Source organism: Elgaria multicarinata, chromosome 3, assembly GCF_023053635.1.
Source record: "Elgaria multicarinata webbii isolate HBS135686 ecotype San Diego chromosome 3, rElgMul1.1.pri, whole genome shotgun sequence".
NCBI lineage: Eukaryota > Metazoa > Chordata > Lepidosauria > Squamata > Anguidae > Elgaria > Elgaria multicarinata.
Genome location: NC_086173.1, coordinates 172,700,289 through 172,718,281, shown reverse-complemented (window position 1 = coordinate 172,718,281; position 17,993 = coordinate 172,700,289). Strand labels below are relative to the sequence as shown.

At 43.2% G+C, this 17,993-nt stretch overlaps 2 protein-coding genes across 2 annotated transcripts in view; one reads left to right on the top strand and one right to left on the bottom strand.

The window, feature by feature from the left end:
* Positions 1 to 17,993, bottom strand: part of LOC134396274 (zinc finger protein 420-like) — a 647,156-nt gene that overhangs the window by 56,392 nt on the left and 572,771 nt on the right. The window lies entirely within an intron of this gene.
* Positions 1 to 17,993, top strand: part of LOC134396269 (uncharacterized) — a 298,553-nt gene that overhangs the window by 235,899 nt on the left and 44,661 nt on the right. The window contains 2 exon segments of the mRNA XM_063122689.1: positions 9,777 to 10,325; positions 10,410 to 10,825. Of these exon segments, the coding sequence (XP_062978759.1) occupies positions 9,777 to 10,325; positions 10,410 to 10,825 (965 nt within the window).

Sequence of the window (17,993 nt, the reverse complement as noted above, 5' to 3'; positions counted from 1 at the left end):
TCCTGAGTCAGGCAGAGGACAAAGAGCAGGTGAGAGCTTTTCATCTTGATAACTAACAGGGACTGTGTTCTTAATACTTATCTCAACTTTATTTTGCATGTCCTTTAAGGAAGGGATGCCCCAATTTCCAATGGTCCAACCCCCAAGTATAGTTGCTCTTCACTTGTAGAGCAGGCCCTCACTGGAGGATAGTTAAGCTAACACTGGATGGTTAAAATATGCAGTTCCCTACCAGAGGATGTAGTGATGGCCACCAATTTAGATGGTTTAAAATGGGTGTTAGACAAAATCCTGGAGGATTTTGATGGTTATATCCTACCTCCAGGTGATGGACCACTGTGGGGAGAGAATTCTGGACTAGATGGACCCTTGTTCTGTTCTAGAATGGCTCTTCTTAGTTTCTCATGACCACAGGAGAAGTGAATGGGTTTGTGAAGTTCTGGGGAAGTCCTCCCAACAGAACAGGAATAGCATTTGTAGACACCAACCTCCCGTGTTTACAGTGGAAAATGCTGGATTTCAGGGAATGTCTGGGAGGTTCTGTCTTTCCTTCTGGCTGGTGTTCTAGCACTTTGCTTATAGAATCATAGAATAGCAGAGTTGGAAGGGGCCTACAAGGCCATCGAGTCCAACCCCCTGCTCAATGCAGGAATCCACCCTAAAGCATCCCTGACAGGTGGTTGTCCAGCTGCCTCTTGAAGGACTCTAGTGTGGGAGAACCCACAACCTCAACAGGCAACTGATTCCATTGTTGTACTGCTCTAACAGTCAGGAAGTTTTTCCTGATGTCCAGTTGGAATCTGGATTCCGTTAACTTGAGCTTGTTATTCCGTGTCCTGCATTCTGGGAGGATCGAGAAGAGATCCTGGCTCTCCTCTGTGTGACAACCTTTGAAGTATTTAAAGAGTGCTATCGTGTCTCGCCTCAATCTTCTCTTCTCCATGGTAAACATGCCCAGTTCTTTCAGTCTCTCTTCATAGGGCATTTGCCTTTCTTGCAGCCATATCACACTGTCGGCTCATACTCAGCTTGCGTTCTAGAACAATTCCAAGATCCTTCTCGTTTGTAGTATTGCTGAGCCAAGTATCCCTCATCTTGTAACTGTGCCTTTGGTTTCTTTTTCCTAAATTTGGAACTTGGCATTTATCCCTATTAAATTTCATTCTGTTGTTTTCAGCCCAGCACTCCAGCCTATCAAGATCACTTTGAAGTTTGTTTCTGTCTTCCAGGGTATTAGCTATCCCACCCAATTTGGTGTCATTTGCAAACTTGATAAGCGTTCCCTGCACCTCCTTCAACATTTAATAAAAATGTTGAAGAGCACTGGGCCCAGGACTGAGCCCTGCGGTACCCCACTCGTTGCCTCTCCCCAGTTTGAGAAGGTTCCATTGATAAGTACTCTTTGTGTCCGATTCTGTAGCCAACTGTGAATCCACCTAATAGTTGTTCCATCTAGCCCACTTTTCGCTAGTTTGTTAATCAGAATATCATGGGGCACTTTGTCAAAAGCTTTGCTGAAGTCAAGATGTGTGACATCCACAGCATTCCCACAGTTCACAAGGGAGGTTTCCCGATCAAAAAATGATATCAAATTAGTATGACAGGACTTGTTCCTGACAAATCCATATTGGCTTCTAGTGATCACCGCATTGGTTTCAAGGTGTTTACAGATTGACTTCTTTATAATCTGCTCCAGCATTTTCCCAGGGATGGATGTCAGACTGACTGGTCTGTAGTTCCCAGGTTCCTCCTTTTTGCCCTTTTGGAAGATAGGGACAACGTCCTCCAGTCGTCCGGCACCTCACCCGTCTTCCATGATTTTGCAAATATAATAGGCAAAGGTTCTGAGAGTTCTTATGCCAGGGCTGAATTCTCAGTTAGCCCCCTGACAAAGACACAAGTTCCTGTGCTGGGTGTCTTGGATGGTAGATCAACTTTAGAATGAGACCTGAAAGCCAAACCGATTGGGAAATGGTGCCCTCGGCCCTGACCTGATGTCCGTTAAAGCTGCCAAAGGCTCACGATAGATAACACGCTGGAGAAACTCACAGAAGTGCCAAGGTATTTTATAGTAGCACACACAGGGAAGCAGTTACTGGATTGGCAAAGAGGAGACACAGACAGGAACATAACTGGGAAAGATTGGGACAATGCAAGGCAAGAGTACAGGCTTACAGCAATTAGGGTGGTCAGTAGCAAGTCCAAGGTCAAGGGCTTTGGCAGGCAACGTGGTCCAGAGTCCGTCCTAGGTTCAGCACGACGAGCAGGTAATGAAGTCCAAACACGGTCCAAAGGTTCAGCAAGGCAAGAGCAAGTAGACGTGGTCAAAAGCCGGTCCAAGGTCAAGGCAGGTATCAAGGAAGGAGTCCGAGTATCCAGGCAAGGGAGTCACAGGTACCAAAGACCAGGGCTTTCACCAGGGAAATCAGTTAACCCCTGACAAGGCTTCCTCGGCTTCCTGCCGCGTATTTAAGCTGACTCACGCTCCCCCAGCTGTTCCTTAATTGCTCGGTGTTTTAGATAAAGCCTGTGGGAGCGCCGCCTGGATTCTTTCTCCCCATGCTGCTGACTAAATGATGGAACAGGTAAGCTTGCTTCCTCATCTGGGCTCTCTAGACTGGCAGAGATCCCTTCTGGCTCTGCAGGAATCTCTGCTGGCTCAGACTCCACGTTCCCTGGGCTGGGCCCCTTGGTACTGGGTTCAGGTTCCTCCAATTCCTCATCCCCTTACTCCATGTCCACGCAGGGCATGACACCTGACCCATTTCTTTCCTTCCCACCTCCCCCTTCTCTGCCTGGAATCCTCCCTCCTGTAAACAAAGTAAGTTTAAGAAAACTTAAACTTTTGGAGCGAATGCAGCTTTTGTGCTCACAGATGCGGGTTCTGGTGGTTCTTGTGCTCATACCAACGTACAATAAATTACATGGACGCTTGATGGCAGAAATCGCAAAAGCTGCATTCGCTCCAAAAGACTTCACGCACCTCTGGTCAAGCATTTTCTTGATATGGGACATGATGACAAAGACCTGAGATTCTGGATTATTGAAAGGTTTCAAGGATGTGGGACAAGAGTAGACCATCAACTAAGAAGGAGGGAAATATTCTGGATTTTCACCTTAAGGACATTAGAACCACAAGGACTCAACGAAGAGTGTAATTCGATGCCGTGGTTGTAATCCTGTTCTTCTATTTTGAAGTACAGCTCTGTTGTATTCCTTTTCTGTCATTTCTTGTCATTGTTTGACATATTTATTTATTTATTTATTTATTGCATTTCTATGCCGCCCAATAGCCGAAGCTCTCTGGGCGGTTCACAAAAATTAAAATCATAGTAAGACAGCCAACAGGTTAAAAGCACAAATACACAATACAATATAAAAAGCACATATATTTTCATTCTTATATGTAGTAAGTATTAATAGGTTTGTATTAACTATGTTTTAAGCATCATCTTAGTCCACTCAGTCCCCTTTAAGGGAGCATACAGGCTGTGAGTATGGTTGCTACACATTTTAGGATTTGAAAAGCAGCCTAATCCGGAGCAAATTTCGGAGATTACTTACTCCTCAATTAGTTGAGCAGGTGCAGGGAATGCTTATCAAATTTACAGATGACTCAAAATTGGGTGGGATAGCTAATACCCTGGAAGACAGAAACAAACTTCAAAGTGATCTTGATAGGCTGGAGTGCTGGGCTGAAAACAACAGAATGAAATTTAATAGGGATAAATGTCGAGTTCTACATTTAGGAAGTAGAAACCAAAGGCACAGTTACAAGATGGGGGATATTTGGCTCAGCAATACTACAGATGAGAAGGATCTTGCAATTGTTGTAGATCACAAGCTGGATATGAGCCAACAGTGTGATATGGCTGCAAGAAAGGCAAATGCTATTTTGGGCTGCATTAATAGAGCTTCCAAATTCAGTGAAGAACTGGTTCTCCTCTATTCTGCACTGGTTATGCCCCGTCTTGAGTATTGCGTCCAGTTCTGGGCTCCACAATTCAAGAAGGACGCAGACAAGCTGGAGCGTGTTCAGAGGAGGGCAACCAGGATGATCAGGGGTCTGGAAACAAAGCCCTATGAAGAGAGACTGAAAGAACTGGGCATGTTTAGCCTGGAGAAGAGAAGATTGAGGGGAGACATGATAGCACTCTTCGAATACTTAAAAGGTTGTCACACAGAGGAGGGTCAGGATCTCTTCTCGATCCTCCCAGAGTGCAGGTCATGGAATAACGGGCTCAAGTTAAAGGAAGCCAGATTCCAGCTGGACATCAGGAAAAACTTCCTGACTGTTAGAGCAGTACGACAATGGAACCAGTGACCTAGGGAGGTTGTGGGCTCTCCCACACTAGAGGCCTTTAAGAGGCAGCTGGACAACCATCTTTCAGGTATTCTTTATGGTGGATTCCTGTATTGAGCAGGGGGTTGAACTCGATGGCCTTGTAGGCCCCTTCCAACTCTACTATTCTATGATTGTATGATGGTTATTATTATTTTAACCTCATTCAGAATGTTTTGTGTTTTTCCTTCCCTTTTCCTCTTAAGTTGACTCTTTTGTTGTATGAAATATCCTCTCATGTAAGCCCTACTTGCATCCCAGACCACTCGACAATCTGTCTGTACAATACCATGCCCGAAGGCACAGACAACGTGTCTTCCTAGCAGTTCGACCAGCTGGCTCTTGAGCCAATTCAGGATACAGCGGGACACACCGCTACAAAGACATGTCACTCCCGTAAGGTCCCCTTCTTGTGAGACTTTCGGGAGAGCCGACAAAGCCGCCACTCACTGGGTGGCATCCCTGCTTCTTCCACAAGCCACAGACTGACGCATCTTTGTAGCCACGAACTGTTCTGCCCTGTGTGCTGTAACCTGAGCTTAGAGTGCTTCATTTATAGGACTTCTCACTGGAGTGAATTCTTTGATGTCACTTAGTGCCTGCAATGTAAGCAAAGCTGTTGTATTACCCCACAGTTCTGTTCCCTTAGGTATGTCTGCCTTTGTATGTCTAGTGAGCGCAGAGTGTTGGACTGAGTGGGTGTGGCTGATGATGCTGTGAAAGGCGGAGGAGCATAAATGGGGAAGTCTAGAGCTTGGGGGTGGTTGGTTAGTTGGTTGGGAGTTGGGAGTGTCAGTTAGGATTGTCGGTGGTGAGGAGAGTGAAAGGAGACAGGATTTTAAGAGACTTAAGATTACAGTTTTTATTTAAACTAGTAGATTAAGCAGGTTAACTTGAATTTGAAGTAACTAAGAACAGCTAAACAAAAATAAACATTTTATTTTGTTTTGTTACCTCAAAGCACATGTGTGCTTGGCTTTATCACCTGCTCTACAGTTACTATCATAAACATCTTATATATTTATTTATATTTATTTAATTTATATACCGCCCCGTAGCTGAAGCTCTCTGGGCAGTTCACAAAGTTTAAAAAGAGTAAACATTTTTAAAAAAGTATACAAAATTTAAAACCATCAGAAACATAAAAACAGTATCCATTTAAAAACAACAGTTCTGGGGGCTGTTAAAAACAAACTTAGTGTTGTGAAATATTGTTAAATGCTTCGGAGAAAAGTCTTGACGTGGCGCCTGAAAGATAACAATGTTGGTGCCAGGCGAGCCTCATCAGGGAGATCATTCCACAATCGAGGGGACACCAGCGACAAGGCCCTCTCCCTTGTTGCCATCCACCGAGCTTCCCTCGGAGGAGGCACTCAGAGGAGTATCTTAGATGTTGAGCGCAGTGTACAGGTAGGTTCATGTCGGGAGAGGCGTTCCGTCAGGTATGGGGGTCCCATTCTATGAAGCAAGTGCAGCTGCTGGTTATATTTTTTAAAAAAACCACTTTGTTAATTTAAAAAACAAGTTGAGGGGCCATAGTGAAGGTTTCAAGAAAGGTGTCTGGGAACACACAGGTGACCATGGGCTTCTCCCAGTAGGATCTCTCATTTTGATCTCTCATTTTATTTATTAATGACATTTATATCCCACCATTTTTCCTCCCAAGGAACCCAAGGCGGTGTACATAATCCCCCTCCTCTCCATGTTATCTTCACAACAACAACCCTGTATGGTATGGAGAATGTTGATAGTGAGACATTTTTCTCCCTTTCTCAAAATACTAGAACCCAATGGGGTCATCCCATGAAACTGATTGGTGGGAGACCCAGGACAAATAAAAGGAAGGACTTCTTCACACAGCACGTAATTAAATTATGGAACTCTCTACCACAAGATGAAGTGTTGGCCGCCAATCTGGATGGCTTTAAAAGGGGGTTGGATAAATTGCTAGAGGAGAAGGTTACCCATGGCTACTAGCCCAAATCTTGACCATGTATAGGAACGTGCGGTGAAAATCCAGTCCTGATGCCTATCAACTCTATGGGTTTCTCCCAATTGAAAGCCTTCACAGCTCTACCTGTTGTAGGTCAACAGATCCACCCATAGATCCACCATGCAAAGTTGCAGTCCATCTCCAACATGCCCTGAATCTAGGCTGCAGCGCTTCCCGTCTTCTGCTGGATACTGGAGGGGTGTCTGGCGTTCTGCTCAAGGCATTAGACCTGTTTGTTGCCTGTCTTGTCTTGGGCTAGAAGGAGCAGGCAACACACCCAGCTCAACACCTGGGCAGGAGGGTGAGCGCTCTCCCCGATCCAGAAAGCGATTCTTGCAGAAGTGATGAATTTGTCCTTGCCAAGGGTTTTATGAGTGGATCTATGGGTGGATGTGTTGACCTACAACCAGGATGATCTGAGGTCTGGAAACAAAGCCCTATGAAGAGAAACTGCAACAACTGGGCATGTTTAGCCTGGAGAAAAGAAGATCGAGGGGAGACATGGTAGCACTCTTCAAATACTTCAAAGTTGTGACACAGAGGAGGGCCAGGATCTCTTCTCGATCCTCCCAGAGAGCAGGACATGGAATAATGGGCTCAAGTTAAAGGAAGCCAGATTCCAGCTGGACATCAGGAAAAACATCCTGACTGTTAGAGCAGTACGACAATGGAACCAGTGACCTAGGGAGGTTGTGGGCTCTCCCACACTAGAGGCCTTCAAGAGGCAGCTGGACAACCATCTTTCAGGTATTCTTTATGGTGGATTCCTGTATTGAGCAGGGGGTTGAACTCGATGGCCTTGTAGGCCCCTTCCAACTCTATTATTATTATTATTATTATTATTATTATTATTATTATTATTATTATTGTTTTAATTTTTGTGAACCGCCCAGAGAGCTCCGGCTATGTGGCGGTATAGAAACGTAATAAATAAATAAATAAATAAATAAATAAATAAATAAATAAATATTATTTATTTATATAGCACCATCAATGTACACGTAAACTCTATGATTATATGTACACCAGTTTCTGGGGAACGTGGACAGCAGGGTGCTGTTGCACTCATGTCCTGCTTGTGCTCTTCTTACGTTCTTATGATCACAGGAGAAATGAATGGGTTTGTGAAGTTCTGGAGAAGGAGGGGATCCTTCTTCAACAAGTGTCAGAGTCCCCCCAACAGAACAGGAATAGCATTTGTAGATGCCAAACTGCTGTGTTTACAGTGGAAAATGCTGGATATCAGGGTTGAACTCTTAGACCCCTGACAAAGACACAAGTTCCTGTGCTGTGTGCCTTGGATGGTAGATCAACTTTGGAATACCTGAAAGGTAAAGCAATTGGGAAACGCTGCCCTTGGCCTTGACCTGACCCGTTTCTTTCCTTCTCTAATCCCTCTTCCCTGTCTCGGATCCTCCCTCCTATTCCAGGTCCATGGGATGTTGGCCAGAGCACCCACAGATTTCCCTGAGGCAGAGAAGGCTCCACCGGGCATCACACAGAGGCCGCTGCACGGGCGGATCTTGCAGGAGGGGGACGGAGGACCCTCTTCACTGGGTAAGGATTAGTGGACGTCTTTCCCCATGGTGTCCCTCAATCAATTACGCCTGAAGTGCATGAGCTGTCTTAATGTTCTCCTTGAGCCTTATTTTGCTGGGAGAGATACTCAAAAAGGAAATGTTGTTTAGTAACGTGGTTTGAGGTCTTAAACACTCAACAACTAAGGTCCTCCTCCAGGCGCCTACTCAGAGGGAAAATCGGAGGACGACAACAAGGGAGAGGCCTTCTCTGTGGTGGCCCCCCAAGTGTGGAACAATCTCCCCAATGTGGTTCACGTGGCACCGACATTGTTATCTTTTCAGTGCCAGGTCAAGCAATATGTAATTAGCAATACGTAATTAATTAGCCTGGGTCTGTTTTTTTAGGGTCATAGTTTTAAAACTTGTTATAGTAGTTTTATATGTATATGTATATTGTATGTTTTTGCAGTTTTAAATATTTGGATATTGCTTTTAAGTGCTTCGGCTATGGCATGGTAAACAAATGCAGTAAATAAATAAACACTGAAAATAAACAATGAAAATGGGAATAGTTAAGAATGTTGACTTACCTTCTCACCTTCCCACCTTCTTAACCTTCCTCACAGGGAGCAAAACAACCGGCAGGGGAAGTGAACTGATCCTGGGGGGTCCTTCTGGGCCTCGTTCGCTTGGTGGTGGAGTGGAAGCGGTTTCTGCACAGCCTGGGCAGGTAGGGGAGTCCTGGGGGCCTCTGTCTCCTGCACATCTCTTTGGTCCTGGAAGAACCTGCCCCTTTAGCCATTACTCTTCTCCAAGATGGCTGCTAGGAAGGCCTTGAATGTCACTCACAATGCTTTGGCATTCAGAAAGAGGACCTCACCATCCTTGTCTATATGGATTGCTACATAATGCTTAAAGAGAACATAATTTCTTCTTCTTCTTTCAGGGTCTGGTGACCTTTGAGGAGGTGGCCGTGCATTTCTCGGAGGAGGAGTGGGCTCTGCTGGATCCAGGCCAGAGGACTCTGCACAAAGAAGTCATGGAGGAGTATCGTGGGATCCTGGCCTCTCTGGGTAAGGAATGGGCTCCCTCTCTGCCTTCTTGCCAGATCCTGGAAGGTGGAATTTCAGCTCTTCTTTCTTTGTATCAGTGCAGAATACAACTGTCATTGACTCCGAAGACCTGACAAAACATTGAGAAAAGCCCATTGATGAACTTGCTCTGTGGCAGAGATGGCTGCCAACCAATCTTACTTTGCTGCTATAATTGCATCTGCATAATATTGAAGAGGTTACAGATATTATTTTAATGGTCCACATGGAGGAGAGGAGAGTTAGGCCATTTCAGAAGACAGCTCTGGACAGCTTGCTTTTCATTTTAAGATATAACTAGACATTGAAAATAACCATTAGGGTTGAATTCCCACTTTCCAGTTCCCAGTTAAATGATCAGGAGAAAATGGCAGATTTTAAGTGTATTTTATTTTTACAGATTTTTATGTTGTTAATTTATTTTCTCAATTACATTATATGAGTTATTCCATATAAATGAAAGCACTGCATGGCAGTCTAGTTCTCAGTTCTATTGATCATCAGGATATTTAATCTTTAGAAGGATGTACCTCACCAACGATTTTTTTTTTTTTATCTTGTGAATCAAATCCTCAACCGTTTGTTTTGTTCCAAGATTTCAAGATGATTTCTGTGTTAATACTTGCAGGTGATCACAGGGAGAGCAAGAAAAATGGCCCACACCAGACAAGGAAAACTGAAACTGAAGAGAAGAGGGAAAACGAATCGATTTCTTTTGAAGGATCAGACGTCTGTGAAACTCCAATACTAGAAGCACCAAGTAAAAAGAACATTCGTAAAAGGAAGAAACAGAGTAAAACTCAGAAGATTCATTCTAACAAACATCAAAGGTTTCAATGCTTAGTGTGTGAAAAACAATTCACTTTCAACTCACAACTTAACTTGCATAAAAGAATTCACACTGGGGAGAAGCCCTATAAATGTTTAGAGTGCGGGAAGACCTTTGCTTGGAGCACAAGCCTTAAGCAGCATCAAAAAATTCACACTGGGGAGAAGCCCTATAAATGCTTAGACTGTGGGAAGAACTTTGCTCGGAGCTCAAACATTAAAGAGCATCAACGAATTCACACTGAGGAGAAGCCCTATAAATGCTTTGAGTGCAGGAAGAACTTTGCTCAGAGAACACAGCTTAAGCAACATCAAAGAATTCACACTGGGGAGAAGCCCTATAAATGCTTAGAGTGCGTGAAGACCTTTGCTCAGAGCACACACCTTAAGCGGCACCAAGTAATTCACACTGGAGAGAAGCCCTATAAATGCTTAGAATGCGGGAAGACCTTTGCTCGGGGCACACATCTTAAACAACATCAAGGAATTCACCCTGGGGAGGAGCCCTATAAATGCTTAGAATGCGAGAAGAGCTTTGCTCGGAGCACACAGCTTAAGCAGCATCAAGGAATTCACACTGGGGAGGAACCCTGTAAATGCTTAGAATGCGGGAAGACCTTTGCATACAGCAGCAGCTTTAAGCTGCATCAAAGAATTCACACTGGGGAGAAGCCCTATAAATGCATAGAGTGTGGGAAGACCTTTGCATACAGCAGCAGCTTTAAGCTGCATCAAGGAATTCACACTGGGGAGAAGCCCTATACATGCTTAGAATGTGGGAAGAGCTTTGTTCTGAGCTCACACCTTAAGCAGCATCAAAGAATTCACACTGGGGAGAAGCCCTATAAATGCTTAGAATGTGGCAAGAGCTTTTCCTACAGCACACACCTTAAGAAGCATCAAGGAATTCACAGTGGGGAGAAGCCCTGTAAATGCTTAGAATGTGGGAAGAGCTTTGCTCACAGCAGCACTCTTAAGCTGCATCAAAGAATTCACACTGGGGAGAAGCCCTATAAATGCTTAGAATGCGGAAAGAGCTTTGCTCACAGCAGCAGCCTTAAGCTGCATCAAAGAATTCACACTGGGGAGAAGTAGTATAAGTGCTCAGTGTAGTATTAATAGCATCACAGAATAGTAGAGTTGGAAGGGGCCTTCAGGGCCATCGAGTCCAACCCCCTGCTCAATGCAGGAATCCACCCTAAGGAATATCTGAAAGATTGTTGTCCAGCTGCCTCGACAGCCCACAACCTTCCTAGGTAATTGGTTTCTTTGTCGTACTGCTCTAACAGGAAGTTTTTCCTGATGTCCAGCCGGAATCTGCCTTCCTGTAACTTGAGCCCATTCTTCTGTGTCCTGCATCTTGGAATGATTGAGAAGAGATCCTGGTGCTCCTCTGTGTGACAACCTTTCAAGTCATTGAGGAGTGCTATCATATCTCCCCTCAATCTTCTTCTCCATGGTAAACATGCCCAGTTCTTTCAGTCTCTCCTCATAGGGATTTGTTTCCTGGCCCCTGATCATCCCTTGAACGTGCTCCAGCTTGTCTGTATCCTTCTTGAAGTGTGGTGCGCAGAACTGCTGCGCAATTCTTAAGATGTGGCATAGCCAGGGCCGAATAGAGGGGAACCAGTACCTCATGCAATTTGGAAGCTATACTTCTTTTAAAGCAGCCCAAAATAGCATTTGCCTTTCTTGCAGCCACATTACACCGTTGGCTCATATTTAGCTTGTGATCTACAAGATTCTTCTTGTTTATAGTATTGCTGAGTCTAATATCCCCCCTCTTGTAACTGTGCCTTTGGTTTCTATTTCCTAAATGTAGAACTTGGCATTTATCCCTATTAAATTTCATCCTGTTGTTTTCAGCCCAGCACTCCAGCCTATCAAAATCACTTTGAAGTTTGTTTCTGTCTTCCAGGGTATTAGCTATCCCACCCAATTTGGTGTCATCTGCAAACTTGATAAGCGTTCCCTGCACCTCCTTCAACATTTAATAAATATGTTGAAGAGCACTGGTCCCAGGACTGAGCCCTGCGGTACTCCACTGCTTTCCTCCCCCGAGATTGAGAAGGTACCATTGATAAGCATTCTTTGAATCTGATTCTGTAGCCTACTAGGTATCCACCTAATAGTTCTTCCATCCAGCCCACTTTTAGCTCGTTTGTTAATCGGAATATCATGGGACATTTTGTCAAAAGCTTTGCTGAAGTCAGGATTTATGACATCCACAGCATTTCCAGTCAACAAGGGTGGTCTGACAGGATTTGTTCTTGACAAATCCCTGTTGGCTTCTAGAAATCATTGCATTGTTTTCAAGATGCTTACAGACTGACTTCTCTAAAATCTGATCCAGAATTTTTCCAGGGATGGATGTCAGATTGACTGGTGTGTAGTTCCCAGGTTCCTCGTTTTTTCCCTGTTTGTAGAAGTGAAAACGTTAGCCCTCCTCCAGTCATAAGGCACCTCACCCATCCTGCATGATTTCGCAAAGATATCATGGAAGAAGGACAGTTGTTCGGAGAGTTCTTCTGCTAGCTCTAGGATGCAGTTCATCAGGCCCTGGAGATTTGAACTCATTCAAGGAAATTAGGTGTTCCTTGACCAATTTTTAAATCAAATTCAGACTGTAATCCTGCCCCCTCAACTTCTGCTTCACTTTTTCCAGAGGGGTCACAGACCGCTTTTGGGAGAAGACAGGCAAAGTAGGAATTGAGCACTTCAGCCTTTTCTTTGTCATTTGTTATCAATTACCCATCCTCGTTAAGCAGTTGAACCACCATTGCTTTCCTTCTGTCTTTTACTATTCACGGACCTGAAGAAAGCCTTTTTATTGCTTTTAGCATCCCTCACTAATCTCCGCTCATTCTCTGCTTTTGCCTTCCTGACGCCATTTCGGCACTTCTGCGCCACCTGTCTGTACTCTTCTTTTGTAGCCTTCTTTCCACTTCTTTCAGATCATATCTAAGCTTTTTGTGGAGCCACATTGGTTTCGTCTGTTGTCTTCTATCTTTTTTCCTTGTTGGAATGGTTTGTAATTGTGCCCTTAAGATTTCTTTTTTAAAAAAATATTCCCACCCATGTTGGACTCCTTTTCTTATAAGGTCACTTGCCATGGGACCTTGCTTATCATAGTTCAGAATTTATTAAAATAAGCTTTCCTAAAATCCAGTGTACAGTTATGCCTACACTCAGCTTTTGCTTCCTTTATAATCAAGAATTCAAGTATGACGTGGTCACTTTCCCCCAGAGTTCCCATAACTGCCACTTCATCCCTATTGTTCAATATCAAGTCAAGGATTTCTGTAGGAGAAAGTTATCACCCACACAAATCCGGAATTTCTTGGAAGGGCTGTTTTTGGCAGTATTTGTCTCCCAACAGATATCGCAGTAATTGAAGTCCCCCATCACTACTACATCACACTTCTTTGAAACACTGCCAATTTGTTTTTCAAAAGCTTCATCCTTGTCTTCTCCTTGATTGGGTGGTCGGTAGTAGACTCCGATTATCATGTTCTTTTTATTCCTTGCCATATTCATTTTAATCCAGATGCTCTCAATGGGGCTCCCAGTCTCATCAGCCTGTATTTCTGTGCAGGAATAGGTATTTTTAACATATAGTGCAATTCCGCCTCCATCTCGGCATGTCTTTCAGATATCTCAGCCTGGCTGCTTCATCGTCGTTTGAAACTTAATATGGCAAAAACTGAACTGCTTGTTTTTCCTCCTAAACCTTCTCCTCACCTCTCATTCTCTCTTACTGTCAACGATGTCACGCTTACTCCGGTCAAGGAAGCTCGTAGTCTTGGCTTTATATTTGACTCCTCGCTCTCCTTTATTCCTCATATTGAGGCAGTAGCTAAATCCTGTTGTTTTTTCCTGTATAATATTGCCAGGATTCGACCATCTCTGTCTGTCTCTTCTGCCAAGACTCTCGTTCACGCACTGGTTATCTCTCGGTTGGACTACTGCAACCTTCTTCTCTCTGGCCTTCCTGTTAAGTATATGAAAAGAAATACTTGCTTAGTCATTAAAATTGTGTGTGTATGGCTATCTCAGGGTTAAACAGAGAAAGACTATCTGTGGGCAATTACCTTGAGATAGAGGCTGTTCTGGGAACCTTGCCAAGATTCTAAGTTAGCCTCATCACAGCTGTATGTAATGTAGATAAGAATTGTGTAGATCTGTATATAGTTTCTCACTTGTGTAAAATGGAACTGATCACTGCTTACTGATCACTGCTCTATGATCACTGCTCTCTGTGTATGCCTCAGTGTGCTGATCTGAACTGATCTGAATTGAACTGCACAGAAGCCTGAAGGAAATAAACCAGCTCTGCTGTGTAAGACCTGCGTGATGTGTGTTTGTTTCTGAGCACAAACAGAGTTCCAGAGAGAGAAAAGTTCTGGCACAATAACCCAACAAAGGTTATGGGCCCAGTCTAGCCTAGACCAGCCTACGCCAGCCTAATCCAGGCAGAAGAACCAGAACTTGATGGGAACGGTGCAGTATCAGAACCAGGAGTCTGCTAAAACAGAAAACTGTTGATGAAGGAAGACATCAAGCTAAAGCCAGTGCTGCAAAGTGAGGAAAAATCTCAGTCGGCTGACTCTGAGGAGGACTCTGAGCAGGAGGACGGTGAGATACCAATTCCTAAAGCAGAGGAAATGGCAGGAGCTAATATGTCTGGTTTGCATCAATTGTTAGAAAAGCTGAATGACTCTAACTATGCATTATGGTCTTACAAAATGCAAATGTATCTGATTCAGGCTGAACTGTGGTATGTAGTCACAGAGGATCCACCAGATAGAGCAGATCCACAGAATGCTAAATGGTTTAAGGACGATGCAAAAGCAATGGCAGTTATTGCATTAGCTGTGGAAGACTCTCAAATTTCCTTCATTCAGTTTTTGAATACATCAAAAGAGTGCTGGAATGCGCTACAAGCTGTATATCAAAGAGAAACAGCGGGCAGTAAAATAATTCTAACCCGGAAGCTGTATGGAATGAAGCTGAAACCAGGGGAGTCTATGTCAAACCATTTGAAAAGCATGAGAGAAATCTTCAATCAACTCAGGGCACGAGGGATGGAGTTTACAACTATACACCAAGTCTATGTGATTTTGTCAAGTCTTGATTCATCGTACGACGCGGTTGTCACCATGATGGAAAGTCAAGAGGAGAAAAATTTAACCCTCGAGTATGTAGCTGGAAAACTACTGGAAACCTATGAAAGAAGACAAGCTTCAAAACAACAGAGCCTTAAACATCCTGTGGCTGAATTTCAACAAAGCCATAAAACTTCTGATGTGGTGGCTGCATTAAAGGCAAGGAAATGCTTTAACTGTGGTTCCACAGGACACTTAAGGCGGGATTGCAACAACAAGAAGAAAAAGCTGTTGACAGCAAAGTGGAGAGAAGAAAACAACATGAATGAAGCTGAATCAACAAAGAAGTGTCTTCTAGCAAGAATCAAAGAGACAATGAATCCTTGGTTTTTGGACTCTGGGGCTTCAATAAGTATGGCAAAAGACAAACTTTCATTTGTAACCTTGGAAACTTCTACTTCAGAGCAAAAGTGTGTTACCCTTGCAAATGGAACAAAAATCCAGATTTGTGGTGTGGGTAATGTATATTTTGATTGTCTGGGAGTTGAACTACAAAGTGTTTTATATGTACCAGAATTGGAAACAAACCTTCTAAGTGTGTTTCAGTTAACAGAAATGGGGTATGAGGTTTGTTTTACTGAAGAAAATTGTACTATAAAACAGGGAAACAAGGTGTGTGTGCAGGGAATAATGAAAGATTCTTTGTATGTGATTAATACTTGTACAGAAAATGAAGTTGTAGCCAGCAAAGTCACAACAAAAACAATAGCCAATTGCAAACCACACCAAGAGTGTATCCATTTAACTCATAAAAGGTTTGGTCACGCCAACTATAAAATAATTTCTAAGATTCCAGAATTGTGTGAAGGGGTGAAAATCAAACCATGTTCTAACTATGTAGAATGTAATGTATGCAGTGAAACCAAGTGTCATAAGTCAAACATTCCAAAACATAGTGAGAGAACAACAAAAAGAATTTTTGAATTAATTCATGCAGATCTTGCAGGTCCTTTTGAGACAAGTCAAGGAGGAAACAGATTTTTCTTGTCTATTGTTGATGATTACAGTAGATTTGGATTTGTGTATGTGTTAAAACAGAAGAGTGAAACTTTTGGAAAGTTTAAAGCCTTTGTTAAGTGGAGTAAAAATAGATTTAAAGAACCTATAGCTAATCTAAGAACGGACCGGGGAGGTGAATTTCTTAGCAACCAATTTAAAAAATTCCTCAGTGATGAGGGTATACAACATGACCTTACTGCTCCATATTCACCGTTTCAAAATGGAGTTGCAGAAAGGAAAAACAGAACCTTGCAGAACATGTTAAGAGCTCTATTGAAAGAGTCAGGATTGTCTAATCTGTTCTGGGCAGAAGCTTTGTCCACCTCAAATTATTTGTTAAACAGGCTTTACCACTCTGTACATGAAAAAACCCCATATGAAATGTTTTACAAAAGAAAACCTAGAGTGTCACATGTAAGGGTTTTTGGAAGTAAATGTTTTGCTCATATTCAGAAAGAAAACAGACCAGGAAAACTAGCTCAGAGAGGTTTGGAATGTAAACTGTTGGGATATGATACACAAACCAAAGGCTATCGTTTGTGGTCTCCATATCACAAAAGTGTAATTGTGAGCAGAGATGTAGTTTTTCATGAACAAATGCAGGAAACAAAACAGTATGTAAGTTTGCCTGTAGAACAGAAAGCTGTAGAAACAGAAGAAATTCCTGAACAATCTCAGCAAGAGAGGGAGGGGGAAGAAACTGTAGAGGAGGAAACTATGCCTGTAACTATGCCAAGACGATCAGAAAGGGAACGCAAAGCTCCAATTCGTTATTCAGATGAATACCAAAGCAAACAGGTTTCTCATAGAGCTTTACTAATAGCCTATGAATCTACTTCATTTGAGGAAATTCAGGAAATGGAACCTACAGAAGCTCAGGGCTGGCATGAAGCAATGTCAGAGGAAATCAGAGCAATGGAAAAAAATGAAACGTGGGAGCTAGTACCTTTACCTGAAGGTCGTAAAGCCATTACCAGTAAATGGGTATTCAAAGTAAAACAAAATGAGAAAGGACAGGTGGAATGTTCAATGGTAAAACACAAAGAGATGCTTTTAAAGCTGGGTCTCAGATTGTAACACAATTTAAACAACATGCGCAAGAGGAGGACTGTTAAGTATATGAAAAGAAATACTTGCTTAGTCATTAAAATTGTGTGTGTATGGCTATCTCAGGGTTAAACAGAGAAAGACTATCTGTGGGCAATTACCTTGAGATAGAGGCTGTTCTGGGAACCTTGCCAAGATTCTAAGTTAGCCTCATCACAGCTGTATGTAATGTAGATAAGAATTGTGTAGATCTGTATATAGTTTCTCACTTGTGTAAAATGGAACTGATCACTGCTTACTGATCACTGCTCTATGATCACTGCTCTCTGTGTATGCCTCAGTGTGCTGATCTGAACTGATCTGAATTGAACTGCACAGAAGCCTGAAGGAAATAAACCAGCTCTGCTGTGTAAGACCTGCGTGATGTGTGTTTGTTTCTGAGCACAAACAGAGTTCCAGAGAGAGAAAAGTTCTGGCACAATAACCCAACACTTCCTTCGTCTCACATCAGTCCGCTGGTCTCTGTCCACCACTCTGCCGCTAAGATCATCTTCTTGGCCCGCCGCTCTGACCATGTCACTCCACTTCTGAAATCTCTTCATTGGCTTCCAATTCACTCCAGAATCCAATATAAACTTCTCCTGCTGACCTTCAAAGCTCTTCACGGTCTAGCTCCTGCCTATCTCTCCTCTCTCATCTCACACTATCGTCCCGCTCGTGCTCTCCGCTCCTCTGATGCCATGCTTCTCGCCTGCCCAAGGACCTCCACTTCCCTTACTCGGCTCCGTCCTTTTTCTCCTGCTGCCCCTTACGCCTGGAACGCTCTTCCAGAACACTTGAGAACTACAAACTCAATCACTGCTTTTAAAACTCAGCTAAAAACTTTTCTTTTCCCTATAGCCTTCAAATATTGAGTTTGTTCTGACTCTATACTGTTAGCTTCTCCCTACCCGGTGCCTGTTTACACTTCCCTGTGCCTGTTTGCATTCTCCTTCCCTCTTTATTGTT